Genomic DNA, 17,985 nt, shown 5'->3' with positions numbered 1-17,985 from the left:
CTCTTTTGACATCTGTAAGTGTAGAGTAATATTTGACTCTGCTGGGTTTCAAATCTCATCTAGCACATATTCAAATGGAAATACAAGGGGATTAGAGAAATGAGCAGCAATATATAAACCAGGCTTGTATTAGCAAATAAGGGTAGCACACTGAATGACTGTTTCAAAATAATTATATATTGTTTTCACTACTTTTAGATTATATTCATTGTTTGAAAGATTATTGAAATGGTTGGCTTGCACTCATTGGTATAAGATTTGTAGTCTAGAATGAGGCCAGCAAAATGACCCATTAATAAATAAACCCAAGGTTGTTAATTTCTGAAGAAATTTTTAAAATTGGAAAGTAAAGCATTCTTTATACCAATCTAAAATACCATGTTACCCACATTTTAATTTAAAAAGTTGAAAAATACTTCTAAATGTGTGTGTATGTGGAAACCATGATGATAAGTACGGGAAACATACAAAACCAGTAGTGCTTTAATTCCATTAATTTGCCATGTCTGGATCCCAACAATAATTGCAGTTATTTGAGTATATGTGTTGATAACCTCTTCATTACCAAATGGGGACCTAAAAGGCAAGTCTACATTAGATGTTGAAACTCCCAACAAGGGCATAAGGGTGGAGGCTTCTATCTTACCCCAACCTATTTCACTGTGTGTTCTCTACCGCTCATTGAGTGAATGGCTTTGGGAAGATTATTTAACTTTAGAACTGCAGTATCTTTATTCACTATCTTTTTATTGGTTAGAAAAAAAACAAAATCGTGTATATGAAGAAAGTTAATAACTTATAAATCACCGCACAAAATTTAGTTATTGGATTTGATGTAGCTGAAATTGTCAAAATAATATTTGCACCTTGGATTAATGGTTTTGTCATATCCCTTAATACATACATTTGAAAATATATATACAATTATAATTTAGTAGATTCCCTTATTTGGGATTCGTAAAATACAGAGTGGTTATAATTTTTTAGAATTTGTGAAATGCTTACTGCTAAATATGTTTTGTAAATTCTTTCTTACAGCATTTGTAGTACAGTACAGGAAGGAGAACTTTCTATTCAGAATTGATACAGTATGTCTGTAACAAGGAGATAGGAAAGAATTTCCATTTAATTTTATATTAGAGAAGCTATTTTACATGTACTTTGTATCAAATGTGCATGAATTAAGGGAAATTTTGTGCAACACGTCCTTTTTTTAATATTTCTATTTTAAAACATTTAAAAATTTTTAAAATGTTCAGTGTCACTTTGTTGATTATATTTATTTGATCTGGGGATTTTTTTCTTTGTTTTGTCCTGAAATATTTTTTGGTTTTGTTAATAGAGTTTTTGTTTTAACAGAATAAAAGTGATAAATGTCTGTATTGTTGGTCAACTCTATTGAACAATACTGAATTTTTTTTTAATCACCTTTAGAGTAAGAATTTAAAATTATTTTCATCTTTTTCTCTATCTTCTTTTCTCCATAAGACATTCTTTGCCCATAGAGACTAGATTCACTTGTCGATGTCTGGCTGGAGATACTCTCTTCATGATTTGAAAAACGCAAATTGGTGTCCTAAGGTGATGTCTTATGAGGAAGAAGGGAGGGTGCTAGCCTCATGCTACTAAAACTATTGAATGTAATTTGGAGTCCTCTAAACTGACTGTTGGAAAACATACCTCAATCAAATAGTCTTTGCACATTGTAGAAATTAAGTTATGCACCTTTTAAAAATTGTTTGAAAAGTCTAATTTTTGTTACTTTCCAGATGTTCCATTTAAGCAGACCTCTTCCATAGCTGTAGCTGGAGCTGTAATTGGAGCTGTCCTTGCCCTTTTCATCATTGCTATCTTTGTGACTGTGCTGCTCACTCCTCGAAAAAAGAGACCATCCTATCTTGACAAAGTGTAGGTAACATTTTTATCTGTGTTCAACTATGAATATTCAGTATGCATCAGTCTTTATATCTGCCTTTACAAGTATTCATATATAAAGTGTCCAAGGAATGGAAGTAAGGATAATTTGAGACCTTTGTTAGATGACCCTGGTCTCATCAGAACGTCTTGGAAATGAACAGTGTCAAGAGCTGCTGGAAACAAATATATTAGATACATTGTTCACCTACCGTATATTAAGCATCTTTCCAAATATCGACAGATAATACTTTGTTGTCTTGCCTTATGAACAGAAACGTAGGACTTTATGAAGTAGTAGTTTAAAGACAGATATAAAAATATTTTAGAAGTTTTAATTGCATCTTCAGATTATATATTCCTGACTATGTATAGATATAACTTTGAACTACCAAGAGTTTTAAATACATTGAGTTTAAAGCCTTTTCCTTAAAGAAAAAAAAATACTTGGTTTTCATTTTGGTGAACTATAAAATATGTATCTTTTTTATTTAAAAAATAAGCAATGTTTTTGGCCTAATTATTGAGATAGAATTATGAGGCAGAAATTGTACCTTGTTGTAGAATCGAATAACCAATGTCCCAGTTCTCTTAATTCCATCAACAACTTTGTTGCTTTATCTGTGAAATGTGAATAATACTTTTTCTACTTACTTCGCATGACTGTGTTGAGAATAGAGTAAGAGAATGTTTTATGAACTGTGACATTCTGTACAAATGGCATTTTTATTTTTTGTGCAGTTTATTCATGTTAGGACTTAAGGCTGAATTTCAAAGAATGTTTTTCTTCTGTCTTCATAAGTGCTTTGTGTATGTCTTTGATTCTCTACTCTGGCAAAATTATAGCACTGGTCTTTTTGGATTAAAGACAGTTGTGTGTCATTTTCAGGTCTATCATGATTAAATTAGTGGTATGACCATGAACAAGTCACTTTACCTCCATAAGTCTCAGTTTTCTCACCTCAATGGCCTATGGCACCTTGGAGCTATAAATTTGCTGCAATTTTCATTAAACAAAAAGAAACACTTAAGAATGGTAAAATGCTCTTTCAGTGTAATACCTGTGAGACTTAGTATTTCAAGAGTGCCTGCTATGTGGTTAATTTCATCTTAGTTACCAAATTATCTTAGCCTTTTCTATAATTTCAAAACAATAAACAATTGTATTTATTGTTTGAATTCCATTCATTTAAAATGTTACTTTACACCCATATTGGGAAGTTATTAGACCACAGAGAATTTATTGCTTCATCACCTATACCTTTCCTTTCATTCTCTTTATCCTTTAGTATAGATAACCTTTGTTTGATTTACTAATCACAAGTACTGAATATGTTATCTGTGATCTTCAAAAGTATGAAAATAGATATATATAATTATTTTCTGAAATGTAGAGAGCTGTGATATATTTGTTTTTGTTGTAACAAATCTATTTTTGTTGTAACAAAACAATGTTTAAAATTATGAAAATATTGTTTTTAAAATAGATTAGGTCATTCTGGCAAAAATAAATGCATTCTCTAAGGATGTAATGGTCTCTATTTCAGGTGGCAAGATTTATAATGGTTTGTAGATTGAAAATCTTAATTTGTGTGATGAATATTCTAGGAGTGACCAAGATCTTTAAAAATCAGTTTTGGAAATATTTCTAAAATACAATATAAAAAATTGTTTAAAATCATCTTATGATACACATTTTAATTCACTTTTATGAGATTTTGGAGGAAAGTGTAATGAAAGACATATTTGACTATCTCTTAAACGTTGATAGGCATAGTCAAATGAAAAACTTGCAATACTTAAGTAAATTGGTCATGTACTAGATTACTTGCTTAATAATAATTTTCAAAAAGTGCTTCCATTTGAATTGTTTTTTTAACTAAGTATGAGTCAATTAGATTGGTCCTAAACATTGGAATGTTTAGAATTAATGTTTCCTTTTATTTTCTATCTTTGAAAGATTAATGGAATTATAAGAACTGAATTAAACATGTAGGGTAGTATAAATATTATTTTTGTAGTATTAGGAAAATATCCTCAAAACTTATGAGAGTCTTGATCCCCTGCCCCCCCCCCTTTTATTTTTTTTTTGCGCTAAATGTGGCAATCACATTTTTTAACCTTTTTAATGCAGGATCGACCTCCCACCCACACATAAACCACCTCCTATGTATGAAGAACGATCCCCCCCTTTGACTCAAAAAGACCTTCTATATCAGGTATGTTCATGAGTACACTATGAAAAATAATAAGGCATTGATATTTTTTTCAAAATGTCTAGTCATTAAATATTACATAATAATACATAATTCTTAACAGGCTCAATCATTTCTCTGAAACGTTTAGGGGATCAATTTTTTTCCACAACTTAGTAAGAAAAGTTATCGTCAGTATAGCTAAGACAAATCAACACTGTGTTAGGCTTTTTATTAAAAGCTTGTGGTTGAAGATTTACTGTTAATACAGTTATTGACATACAAATTCATTGTAAAATACACATTTTTATATAAAATAAAAAGCAGGAAAATTGAGTGCCTTTGGTAGAATATGGCAAAGAGCTTCTTCTCTTTGGAGCATTGTATTTTATTTTGTTTTGGAATCAATTTACAGTAAATCATGTGAAAGTATTTGTTCAACATGTTTATCTTGTATTCTATACCTGGATTAATATACTCGACTTGGTATTTGGGAAAGTTTAAACCATCAAAATATTTTAATTCTTTTATTATCAGCTTTAGTGTTTTTGTTTTTTTGTCTTTTTCTCTATTGGAGCTCTAACCCTATGTTGGGGTTATATTACCTCTGGGAGTAGTCTAATATTTTTCCTCCTAAAATGTGTCCTGTATCTGCAGCCTGAATAAGGCAGATCACTTGCCTATCAATTAATTATTTAATTTGGTGGGAAAACTCCAAAAGAATGTTTCCGTCAAGATGTTCTCAGCTTCTGTTCCCTGTCTGACCATATAGTTGGTCTACAGGCTAAGCATGGGATAGGCAGAAGCATTCCCTGGTATGTGCACCCACCATCAATGGCCACCCGCTTTGTCATCTTACACAAGTTAGGTGTTTCGAGGGTGAAAATGTGCCCTCTTTTCAGACTTCTTGTTCTCATGTAAAGAGTATAACCTCACATCTCTTTTAGCAAATAAATGAACTTGACAAGTAGTGTGAAATGTCAACAAAAATACTTAGTTAAAATAGTTAACTGTCACAGAAGGATAACCATCTTCCTCCATCAACAAAGCTAGTAATCAGAGGATTTCTGCACTTAGTTTGGGGAATTTTTTTTTTTTTTAGAACATTGTTAGTGATTTTCTAGGACAACCCTAATTGTATATAATTTTAATCTTGTCAGTAAAATCAGTTGATTATATAATTTCTTATTTAATATTTTCAAACTGAATATTTACAAAAGCTTCTGAATTGGAAAAAAATTATTTGGCTCAGGTCATGTGTCCTGAATTTTAATTAAGAAAATGACTGGTATATGTATAGGTACTGCTTAAATAAACACAAAAGAAAGATTTTTTCCTTGGATGATTTCAGTTGACAGTGGTACAAACTACAATTTTTATTATCCTTGGAGTCAGAGAAGACTTCCTGGATGGATTGCTTATGGAGACAGGAGTTTTGATGCAATATATCATGTATGAAAAAGAACTGAGAAAACAAGTGACTCTATGGAAATATTACAAAATGTTGGCAGTGATTATCTTTGTATTAGACTTCTCAGTGAACATTATCTTTTATGTTATGTTTTCCTGTAGTTTCTGGTTTTTCTGCTGTGCCTTTCACCTCTTTCAGTGGCCTTTTAACATAGGAAAATGTAGCTCTATCAAAAACCTGAATCATTGGACTGGAATGTTATGTTGGTCATACTGGTTATGCAGTGCTACAGTAGAATTCACTCTGGAAAAACTGAGTTTTTTTCTAGTAGTTCACTATAGTATATTGCATTCTTTAGTAAATGTTCAGAAATGTTCATGGCAGAGTGTTAGTGGAGAAAGAACGCTTTTCTACATATTTTTGTGAGTAGGTAATACATACACTACAATATAAAGGAGTATTTTCTGAAATCTCACTCTCATTGCCATCCCTACCCTCCACCACCTCCTACAGAGAAGGACTTTTATTAGTTTATTTATTTTGATACTGTTTCTTTAAGCATAGACAAGCAAACACACACACACACGCATGCATATATTTTTATTTTCTCCTTGTATAAAAGGTAACATATACACACTGTCACTTTATTAGTTTATTTATTTTGATACTGTTTCTTTAAGCATAGACAAGCAAACACACACACACGCATGCATATATTTTTATTTTCTCCTTGTATAAAAGGTAACATATACACACTGTCACGTATCTTGCCATTTCCTCCTGAGATATACTGGAGATCTTCTATTATTGGGATGCAGAGAGCATTCTCATTCTTTTTTATGTCTTCATAATATTCTAATTTGTGTATATTACATGGTTTATAAAGTCAAAATATTTTAATAAATCAGTAATGCTGCAATAAATAGCTTCGTACATGTGGTATTGTATATCTATGCAAATATAATCTGCAGGGTAAATTTTTAGATTTGATTTTGCTACATCAAATAGTAAATGTATTTATAGTTGTGATAGATACTGTCAAATTGTTCTCTTTAAATATTGTACTGTTTTACACTTCTACCAGTAATGTATGAAAGTGCCTTTCTCTACAACCTCAACAATAGTATCTGTATTCTGCTTGATTATTGCTAATCAGATAGGAATGGTGTATTAGTCCATTTCTGATGCTTATAACAGAATACCTTAAACTGGATAATTTATAAAGAAATGTAATTTATTTCTCACAGTTTCAGAGGCTGGCAAGTCCAAAGTTCAGGGAACACATCTGATGAGTGCTTTGTTCTTGGTGGTGACTCTCTACAGAGACACAGGATATCACATGGCCAGAATGAGCTGAGCAAGAGAGAACTAACTTTCTTATTTGCTGTCCTTATAAAGCCATCAGAACCACACCCATTACTCCATGAATGGATCAGTCTATTTACAAGGGCACAGTTCTTACAATCTAACCACCTTTTAAAGGCCTCACTTTTCAAATACCATAATTGGATTTCCCACCCTTTTAACATTCTTGCAGTGGTGGTCAAGTTTCCAATACATGAACTTTGGGGGGACACATTTAAACCATAACAGATGGGATTTACCTGTAATTGTAATTTTGTAATCTTTTAGAGATTTTTTTCAACATCTTTTGAATTGTTTAAAAGACCATTCTGGGGGGCACACTGTCATTATTTTATCTTTTTATTGAACAAAATTATGATGAACATTTGAACATTTTATAAGTAGATATAAAACCTTGTTTTCATTGCAGTATGAATAGTATTTACATTGCCTTGGTGTCCAAATTTGTGGTAAAGAGAGTTTAGTAGGATGAATCATATTACCTCATTGATTTCGGTTATAAGAAGATAGAAAGTGCAAAACTGTTATGGCTGCAGCTCAAATGTTACCAAACTATGTGATTTGAAAAGCTCAAGTTCAAGAGTTAAAAATATGTCCTCTAGTTATCTCAGTTTCAATTACCAATCATGCCATATTTCATTTAAGCCTTTTTTGAACCTGTTCATTCTTTTGCTCTTTATAGTTTCATAGATTTCCATTATATCTTTTCAGCATTTGTCTTTTGAACACATTACTGCTGTCTTCCAGTAATATTTTTTAGGTAGGCTATGTCTTTTTCCCTGTTTCATATTCTATTCTATTTTATTTTATTTTAATGTTTACTTGTACATATTTGTGGGGTAAAGTGTGTTATTTCCATACATGCATATACTGGGCAATGATTCACTTAAGATAGATAGTATAGTTTTGTACACGTTTGCCCAACACTTCTCTTGCTACACCCCCACCTGGCCTCTCGTAAGCATTATTCTACTCTTTACATCTGTGAGAACCATTTTTATTTTTAGATTCCACATATGAGTGAGATCATGTGGTATTTCTCTTTCTGTGCCTGACTTTCTTCACTTAACATGATAGTTTCCAGTTCCATCCATGTTGCTGCAAATAATAGGATGTCATTGCTTTTTATAGCTGAATAGTATTGCATTGTGTTTATATACCAGTTTTTTTGTTTTTTTTTTTTTATCCGTTCATCCATTGATGGGTATTTAGGTTGATTCCAACTCTTGGCTATTTTGAATAGAGTTGTGACAAACATGGGACTGCAGGTGTCTTTTTGATATATTGATTTAATTTCCTTTGGGCATATACCCAGTAGTGGCATAGCTGGGTCATAAGGTAGATATATTTTTAGTTCTCTGAGGAATCTCCATACTGTTTTCCACAGTGGCTGTACCAATTTACATTCATACTAACATTGTAAGAGGGTTCCCTTTTCTCATTCTTGCCAGCATTTGTTATTTTGTTTTGTTGATAATAGCCATTCTAAATTGGAGTGAGATGATATCTCACTGTGGTTTTAATTTGCATTTCCCTGATGATTAGTGATGTTGAGCATTTATTCATGTGCCTGTTGGTTATTTGTACGTCTTCTTTTGAGAAATGTTGTTTCAGGTCCTTTGCCCATTTTTTAATTGGGTTATTGGTTTTCTTGCTGTTGAATTATTTGAGTTCCATATATCATCTGGATATTAGCCCCTTGACTGATGTGTAGTTTGCATACACTTTCTCCCATTCTGTAGGTCGTCTCTTTCACTTTGGTGATAGTGTACCTTCCATGCAGAGTTTTTTAGTTTGATGTAGTCTCATTTGTGTATGTTTGCTTTAGTTACCTTTGTAATCTCGCTCAAAAAAGTGCTGCCTACTCCCATTTTGTTTACCATTTCCCCTGTGTTTTCTTCTAGTAATTTCTTAGTTTCAGGTCTTAAATTTAGGTCTTTAATCCATTTCGAGTTGATTTTTGTATATGGTGAGAGATAGGGTTCTTATTTCAGTCTTCTGCATGTATCCACATCCAGTTTTCCCAGAGGCTGTTCTTTCCCCACTGTGTATTCTTGGCACCTTTGGGTATGGTTCTGAGGGCTTTGAAAGGAGAGCACATGAGAGTCTCTCTTTCTCCTCTTTGTGGTATTTGCCATGTGATATGCTGAGTCACTGTATTCCATCAGATATTTTTGGTACCTTTGTCAAAAATCAGTTTGCTGTAAGTGTGTGGGTTTATTTTTGCACTCTGTATTCTGTTCCATTGGTATAGTTGTTTAATTTTAAGCCAGTACCATTCTGTTTTGTTTACTATAGCTTTATAGTATATTTTGAAGTCAGGAAGTGTGATACCTCCAACTTTGTTCATTTTATTCAAGATTGCTTTGCCTTTACAGGGTCTTTTGTGGTTCCATATAAATTTTAAGATCTTTTTTTCTATTTCTGTGTGGAATGTCATTGTTATTTTGATAGGGATTGCATTGAATGTGTAGATTACTTTGGGTAGTATGGATACTTTGATGATGTTAATTCTTCCAACTGAAGAACATGGAATATGTTTCTATTTACTTATGTCCTCTTCGGTTTTTTCCACCAAAGTTTTATAGTTTTCATTGTAGAGGTCTTTCACCTCCTTTGTTAGATTTACTCCTCGTTATTTCATTTTTTTGCTAGCTACTCTGAAGAGGATTACTTTCTTGATTTCTTCTACTATTTTATTATTGGTGTATAGGAAGACAATTGATTTTGGTGTGTGGATTTTGTATCCTGCCACTATACTGAATTCATTCATTAGTTCTAGTAATTTTTTGGTGGAGTCTTTATAGTTTCCTATGTATATGATCATGTCATCTGCAAAGAGGGATAGTTTGACTTCCTTCTTTTCAATTTGGATGCCTTTATTGCTTTCTCTTGCCTTATTGTACTGGCTAGAACTTGTAGTACTATGTTGAATAAGAGTGGAGAAAGTGGGTATCCTTGTCTTGTTCCATATATAAGAGGAAAAGCCTCCCAATTTTTGTCCATTCAGTATGATATTAGATGTGGGTTTGTCATATAAGGCCTTTACTGTATTGAAGTACATTCCTTCTATACCTACTTTGTTGAGTGTTTTTTATCATGAAGAGGTGTTGGAATTTCTAAAATGATTTTTCTGCACCTATTGAAATGATCGTGTGATTTTTTTTTTCCTTCATTCTGTTGATGTGATGTAGCAAGTTTATTGATTTGCATATGTTGAACCATCCCTGCATCTCTGAGATGAATCACACATGATCATGGTCGTTTTAATGTGTTGGACTCTGCTGGTATTTTATTGAGGATCTTCACATCTATGTTAATTAGAGATATTGGTCTGTAGTTTTCTTTTTTTGGTTTTGTTATGAGCTTAATGTAGGCCTCAGAGAATGAGTTTGGAAATATTCTGTCTTTAATTTTTTGGCGAGAGTTTGAGAAGAATTGATATTAGTTCTTTAATTGGTATAATTTGGCAGTAAAACCATCTAGTCCTGGGTTTCTTTGTTGGAAGACCATTTATTAATATTTCAGTCTCATTGCTCATTATTAGTCTGTTTAGGTTTTCTAGTTCTTCATGATTTAACCTTGGTAAGTTGTATGTGTCTAGGAATTTATCCGTTTCTTCTAGGTTTTCCAGTTTGTTCACATATACTTGTTTATAGTAATCTCATATGATCCTTTGTATTTTTGTGTTATCAGTTGTAATGTCTTCTTTTTCATTTCTGATTTTATTTATTTTAGTCTTTTCTCTTTTTTCTTTGTTAATGTAGCTAAAGATGTATTTATTTTATTATCTTTTCAAAAACCAACTCTGCATTTCATGGATTTATTGTATTTTTTAAAAATTTCTAATTCCTTATTTCTGCTATGATCTTTGTTATTTCTCTCCTTTTACTGACTTTCGGTTTGGTTTGTTCTTGTTTTTCTAGTTCCTTGAGATGTATTGTTAGGTTATTTGAAGCCTTCCTTCTTTTCCAATATAGGCATTTATTGCTACAAAGTTCCCTCTATGAACTGTTTTTGCTGTATGCCATAAGTTCTGTTATGTTGTGTTTACATTTTTATTTGTCTCCAGGAATTTTTTAATTTCCTTTATGATTTCTTCTTTTACCCATTTGTTGTTTAGGAGCATGTTGTTTAATTTCCATGTATGCATAGGATTTCTTGTGTCGCTTTTGTTTTTGATTTCTAGTTTTATTCCATTGTGTTTAGACAAGGTAGGTGATATGATTTCAAATTTTTTTAATTTGTTGAGACTGCTTTGGATTGATTGAATCGTGTCCTCCAAAGTCCATGTATTAGAAGCTTAATCCCCACTGTAACTGTTGAGAAATCCTATTATGGTAATTGAAAGGTGGGGCCTTGAACAGGTGATTAGATTGTGAGGACTTGTACCACCATGAATGGATTTATAATAGTGGTCATGGGCATGGTTCTGAGGACTTTAAAAGGATAGTACATGGGAGTCTCTCTCTCTCTGCTCTGCCATATTTGCCATGTTATACCCTGAGTTGCTGTAGTTACCACCAGGACAAGGCCCTCACCAGCTGTGTTCCTTGGACTTTGGATTTCCCAGCTTGCAAAACCATAAGCAGTATTATTTTTTCTTTATAAATTACCTAGTTCCAGGTTTCTTTTATAAGCAACAGAAATGGACTAATACAGGTTTGTTTTGTGACCTAACATATGGTCTCTTCTAGAGAATGTTCCACATGCTGCTAAAAGGAATGTATTTTACAGCTGTTGGATGAAATGTTCTCGATATGTCCATTAGGTCCAATTAGCCTAGAGTAGAAATTAATTCTGGTGTTTCCTGGTTAATTTTCTGTCTGGATGATTATCCTTTGCCAAAAGCAGGGTATTAAAGTCCCCAAGTATTATTGTGTTGTAGTCTATTTCTCCTCTCAGTTCTAATAGCAATTGCTTTATAAAACTGGGTGCTCCGGAGTTGGGTATGTAATTATTTAGAATTGTTATATTGTCTTGTTGAGTTGATTCCTTTATCATTACATAAAGACATTCCTTACGTTTTTTTTTTACTTTCCTTGGCTTGAAGTCTATTTTATCTGGTATAAGTATAGCTATGCCTGCTCTTTTTTGGTTTCCATTTGCATGAAACATCTTTTTCTATCCCTTCACATTCAGACAGTGTGTGTGTTTATAGGTGAAGTGAGTTTCTTAAAGATAGCATATTGTTCTTGTTTTATAATCCATGGAGCCAGTCTGTGTCTCTTAATTGAGGTATTTAATCCATTTACATTTAGAGTTACTATTGATATATAGGGAGTTGTTAATGCCATTTTGTTCCTTTTTCTGGTCATTTTGTTGATCTTTTGTTCCTTTTTTTCAATCTTACTGTCTTCATTTGTGATTGAGTAGTTTTCTCTACCAGTGTATTTTGATTTTCACTATTTTTAGTATGTCTCATAATTTTTTGTGGTATAGTTACCATGAAGCTTACAAAAAATACAGATTTTGTGTGTTATATTATAGTTATAACATATTATTTAAGACTAATAACACTTAAGTTTTATATCTAAGAAAAAAAACACCAAAGCAAACTCAACACTTTGGCATCATTTACCCCCCTTTTTGAGAATGTGTTGCTTCGAGTTACATTTTTTAATATTGCCTATATCTTATCCATTTGTTTTATTTGTTGTTGTCTTGTTAGGTTTGTCTTTTAGTCTTCATACTAAGGATGTAAGCAGTTTATTCACCACCCTTTTGATTTTGGAGTATTCTGAGGTTGTCTGTGAGCTTACTTTACTAATGAATTATGTACCTTCACATGTTTTCTTGCTCCTCCTTAGCATCATCTTCTTTCAGATTAAAGAACTCTTGTTAGTATTTTTTGCAGTTCAGATCTAGTGTTGATGAACTCCCTTAGCTTTAGTTGGTCTGGGAAAGACTTTGTCCTTCATATTTGAAGGTTAGTTTTGCTGGATAGAGAATTCTTGGCTGACAGTATTTTTCCTTTAGCACCCTGAATATATCATCTCATTCTCTTCTGGCCTGTAAGATTTCTACTGAGAAATCTGCTGAGAGACCTATTGGAGCTCCATTGAATGTTATGTGTTTTCTTTTCTCTTGCTGCTTTTGGTTTTTGATAATTTGATTATGATGTGCCTTGTGGTGTTCCTCCTTGGATTGAATTCATTTGGCAACCTCTGAGCTTCCTGTACCTGGATGCTGTCATGTTTCTCTATACTTGGGAAATTTTCAGCCATTATTTTCTTGAATATGCTGATAATATCTCCTTTCTCCTTATACTTGGGAAATTTTCAGCCATTATTTTCTTGAATATGCTGATAATATCTCCTTTCTCCTTATACTTGGGAAATTTTCAGCCATTATTTTCTTGAATATGCTGATAATATCTCCTTTCTCCTTATACTTGGGAAATTTTCAGCCATTATTTTCTTGAATATGCTGATAATATCTCCTTTCTCCTTATACTTGGGAAATTTTCAGCCATTATTTTCTTGAATATGCTGATAATATCTCCTTTCTCCTTTCTTTTGGGTATGCCAATTATGTGGAGGATATTTTGCTTGAAGAAGTCACATTTTTACTGTATTTCTGTTTCAATTTTTCTTATTCTTTTTTCTTTTTGCTCCTCTGATTTGATAATTTCATCTGTTCTGTTCTCAAACTCATTGATTATTTCCTTTTTTTCATTAAATCTGTTGGAGCTTCATATTGAGTTTTTCAGTTTAAATAATGAGTTCTTTATTTCTAGAACTTCTATTTTTTTAATTGATTCAATTCCTTTGTCAGTTTTTCATTCTGCTCCTAGATTTTTTTCCAGGTATCATTTAATTTTCTATCTGTATTTTCTTGTGACTCCCTGAGCATCCTTAAGATTATTATCCTGAATTCTTTGCCAGACATTTTATAAATCCACTGTTCCTCTGGGTCCATTGCTGATGCTTCATTTATTTCCTCTCTTGGTGTCATATTTCTCTGTTCTTTCTCCTTCTTTGTGTCTTTACATTGATGCCTGGGCATTTGAGGAGACTGCTTTGTAAGTTTTAGAAGTGTTCATTGGTGGTGTTAGACCTTTTCTGGTTAATATCAGAGCTTTGTCTCTGGGCTGTGGTTTTGGTTCATTCCAAAATTGGGAGAGGGTGATATTAGAAATTTTGGGGGACAGAGAGGACATCAAAATCTATATACAGTGTCACTTCATCTTTATGCCTGTGCAACACCTAGAAAATTGACTTTAAATAGCTGGAAAATTTTATAGACCATTACAGTTTTTTTTTTTTTCCTTCCTTTTTTGTCTTTTTTCGTGACCGGCAATGGGATCGCAACCCTCAGTGTTGCGCCCGCACCTCGCTCAGCCAGTGAGCGGCCGGTCTGTATGTGGGATCCGAACCCTTGGCAGGAGCGCCGCCGCGCTCCCAAGCGGCGCACTGTAGCAGTGCGCCACCGGGCCAGCCCAACCATTACAGTTTTTTTTTTTTCCTTCCTTTTTTGTCTTTTTTCGTGCCCGGCAATGGGATCGCACCCCTCAGTGTTGCGCCCGCACCTCGCTCAGCCAGTGAGCGGCCGGTCTGTATGTGGGATCCGAACCCTTGGCAGGAGCGCCGCCGCGCTCCCAAGCGGCGCACTGTAGCAGTGCGCCACCGGGCCAGCCCAACCATTACAGTTTTTGAGCAAAGTGATGCAACTTTTGGAAAAGTTACCAGTCTATAATATCTTATAATTTCCAAAGTATCATCATTATCAATTTATAATAACTAGAAACGAGCCTCTACTTTTTTTTTTTGGTTGCTGGGGGGTACAGGGGAACCTCTACTTTTTAATATTACCGCTAAAAATATTTTTAAAGCACCTTATAAATCATAGTAAAGCCTGAAGTATTAACTCAGATGTAATGCCAAAACTTAAAAAAAAACCAACCAAACAACCAAACAAACAAAAAAACTGTTTTAATGGCTCAATGTTACTTGGGAACTCATGCAAAAAGCTATTATCCTCACTATTAACTTAGTTAAATTGTGTTTTATGCCATGATTTTTAAAGAATTAAAGTTAGATTATTCATACTTGAGATGCAATCAGAACGTTAAGTGTTGAGTGGTTTATTTGAGACTTGTGTTAAGTTCACACTACTATCAGGGAACTATAAGTCTTAATTAGGGGTGACTCTTGATTGACTCATGCATAAGTAGAAGTAAAAGAACTTTTGAAGTTAAATATGATAAAGTAAGTACAATGAAATTTCCTCCCAAATTTTAGAGGACCTAATAGCTCTTTTTATTTCAAAGCACTCATGATTTTCTTTTATTGGGTGCAGTTTCTTTTTAAGAACATAGAAGTTTAGTCTGACCAATTGTTTTGTTGAATTTCTTTTGACATGTTAAAAACTAAAAATCTGTAAAGGTCACTTAGGGAGTTTTGAGAGAATAATAAATAATATATTATTTAAGATGTGTTACTGATTTGTGTAGACTTATAAACATTCCTGAGTGATTTCTTTTTTTTTTTTTCTTTTACACACTTCCTGTAAAGTAGATTTAATTATGGGGTCCTTGGCTAAAATAAGAACCTAAATGGAGAGTGGTCTTAGGCATCTTGCCTTCGTGTTGTGATGCAAGCACTGCCAGTGAGACCCTGGGCTTCCCACCACTGAGTTACTACCTCTTAATATGAAAATACCAATGGGGAAACTATCTCAGACTTTTGATTATTATCAAAACTCTCCTTATCCATTGGCACAGCGATCTTATATCCTAGAATTTCCAGGATGGTCCTGATTCCATATACTATCAGCCCTCCCTATCTGGAGATTCCATATTCTTGGATTCAGCCAAGGTGGATCAAAAATATTTGAGGAAAAAAATAACAATATAACAATAAAAAAAACCAAATAAAAAACAATATAGTATAACAACTATTTCCGTAGCATTTACATTATATTAAGTAGTATAAGTAATCTAGAGTTGATTTAAAGGGACTTGAGTATCCTCAGATTTTGTTATTCAAGGGGGTCCTGGAACCAATCCCCCATGGATACCAAGGGACAACTGTATTTGCATCCTAGTGTCAGTATATATTTAAGTCCATCTACTCCAATTTTGGATTCCTAAATAAAAATAGTGTTATATTAACTCTTGTTCATAGTGCTTCCACAGAAAACTTGACCTTTTTAGCTGTTTATCTCAGATCACCAGCTTTCACCAGTGCTGAAAGTTCTCTAAGATACTTCTCTAGCACTCTATCTTAACTTGCTCTACAAATTCTTCCCAGACCAGCTAGAAGAATATCTCATTTAGAATGAAGAGTGCCAAATTGAACTATAGTACTTGTTATTGTGATATTCACTTGCCAAAGTGTAATTGGAGACGGTAATCTTATTCAGAGAAATTTAAGAGATGGAGAGTAACCTGGGTTCTAATGTTATGATTTGCTATATATTGTATTGTTTACCCACTTAATATTTCAGTTTTATTCTCTGGTTCATAAAATAGTGGAACAACTAGAAAACAGTATAAGATATTTTTAGGAAGAGCCAAAAGTGGTAGATTTACTGAACTTATTAGCACATTGTTGATTGTTTTTGAAACTATTCAGATATCTTAAATAAAATGAAATTAGAATTAACTTTTTTATTAAAATAAAATTTTAATCTAGAATCCTCTTAAATTTGAAGAAAATATGCTCTAATGAATTAATTTAAATGTTTCTAAAGAGTTCATTGGTTTTAAAAAATAGACCTCAATGATAAAACATAGGCCATCATTTTGAAAAACTACAAGTTAGAAAAAAGTTAGAAATAAATTAAATTCAAGGTGCATAGTGGTTTAGAAAGCCTTAAAATGCTAAAAAAAAATTTAAAACTAAATAATTGAATAGATGGAAAAAAATTTTTAAAGTTTTGTTTTGTGTAAAGTAGTCATGACCACAGTTTATCCTTGGGTGAGTTGACCTTAGCCATTTGACCAAGAGCCACTAAATTATTCCATTTTCTTATATGAGTATGGGAATCTTTTACCTAGTCTACCTTCGCATCATGTCAGATAGGTTTCCATGTTTGCCAAACTACCATAGTACAAATTTCCTCTTCTTAGGCATGATAGTAGACATATTTCCCTCTCTTTTTCTCCAGAAGGGTGTTTTCACCACTGGTTAAATTTGGCTACAGCATGATTCCAAATTTATTTTGTTGACTTCTTGACACATATTCTCAAATCAGGATATTTATCCACTCAGTTTTATATACAGTAATACCTCTTTGTTTGATTTACTGATATTTGCTTAATTGAGAACATATTCAGGGCAAGCAATTAGCCTATTGGTGACTCAATTTTTTTTAATATATTGCTTGCTATTGGCAATCTCATTCTAAAGAAATAAACCCCAAAGTGACATATGTGTTTTCTTGGCATGTAAATTAAAAAGTTAATCTTATAGTTCAGACTAAATAGCATTTTATTATTGAGGAGTTAATAAGACCACTTATCTGGAACAGTACTTTAATGTGAATCATTGATGGTACCTTACAAATATTTGTAAAAACCATTAGGCCTGTTAAAGTCATTTCCATATTTTCAAGTGTGAAACAATTCACTTTCCTTACTTTTGTTTGTTGAATACTAACAAATATATGTAACATATTCACATTCAGGATCATACCTTATGACGAGTTTCATGACAACCAAACAAAAAACTTAGAACTTAAAATATATTAAATTCTTCTAGTTCTGCCTCTGGTTTTCCAAGAGATCCAGGTTGAGTTCATTTAGCATTTCTATAACTACATAGTTGCTTCTCTGTTTTTCCACAGAGCCAAACTCCATGATAATTTCTTATTGTTTGATTGATTTGAGGAATGTAATTTTTCTTTATAGGTTTAGAAAACAGCTGGAACCAGAAGGTGAAGGTAACTGGAAGATAGATTTCAATTCTCAGTATAATGAAGACCTTTTCAAAATTAGGTGTGTCTGTGAATGGGGCTGATAACTTGAGAAGTAATACTAGTATTGTTGGGCCGGCCCGGTGGCGCACTGGATAGTGCGCCGCTTGGGAAGCGTGGCGGCGCTCCCGCCCGAGGGTTCGGATCCCACGTGCAGACCGGTTCCCGCTCACTGGCTGA

General features: G+C 33.1%; 1 protein-coding gene across 1 annotated transcript in view; it reads left to right on the top strand.

Annotated features, from left to right (window-relative positions):
• PVRL3 (poliovirus receptor-related 3) overlaps nt 1-17,985 on the top strand; it is a 124,537-nt gene that overhangs the window by 69,758 nt on the left and 36,794 nt on the right. The window contains exons 6-7 of the mRNA XM_008573632.1: nt 1,770-1,908; nt 4,049-4,133. Coding sequence (XP_008571854.1) covers nt 1,770-1,908; nt 4,049-4,133 — 224 coding nt within the window. The remainder of the gene's footprint in view (nt 1-1,769; nt 1,909-4,048; nt 4,134-17,985) is intronic.

The sequence above is a fragment of the Galeopterus variegatus genome, unplaced genomic scaffold, assembly GCF_000696425.1.
Source record: "Galeopterus variegatus unplaced genomic scaffold, G_variegatus-3.0.2 Scaffold945, whole genome shotgun sequence".
Lineage (NCBI taxonomy): Eukaryota > Metazoa > Chordata > Mammalia > Dermoptera > Cynocephalidae > Galeopterus > Galeopterus variegatus.
This window is presented reverse-complemented; position numbering and strand designations above follow the sequence as displayed.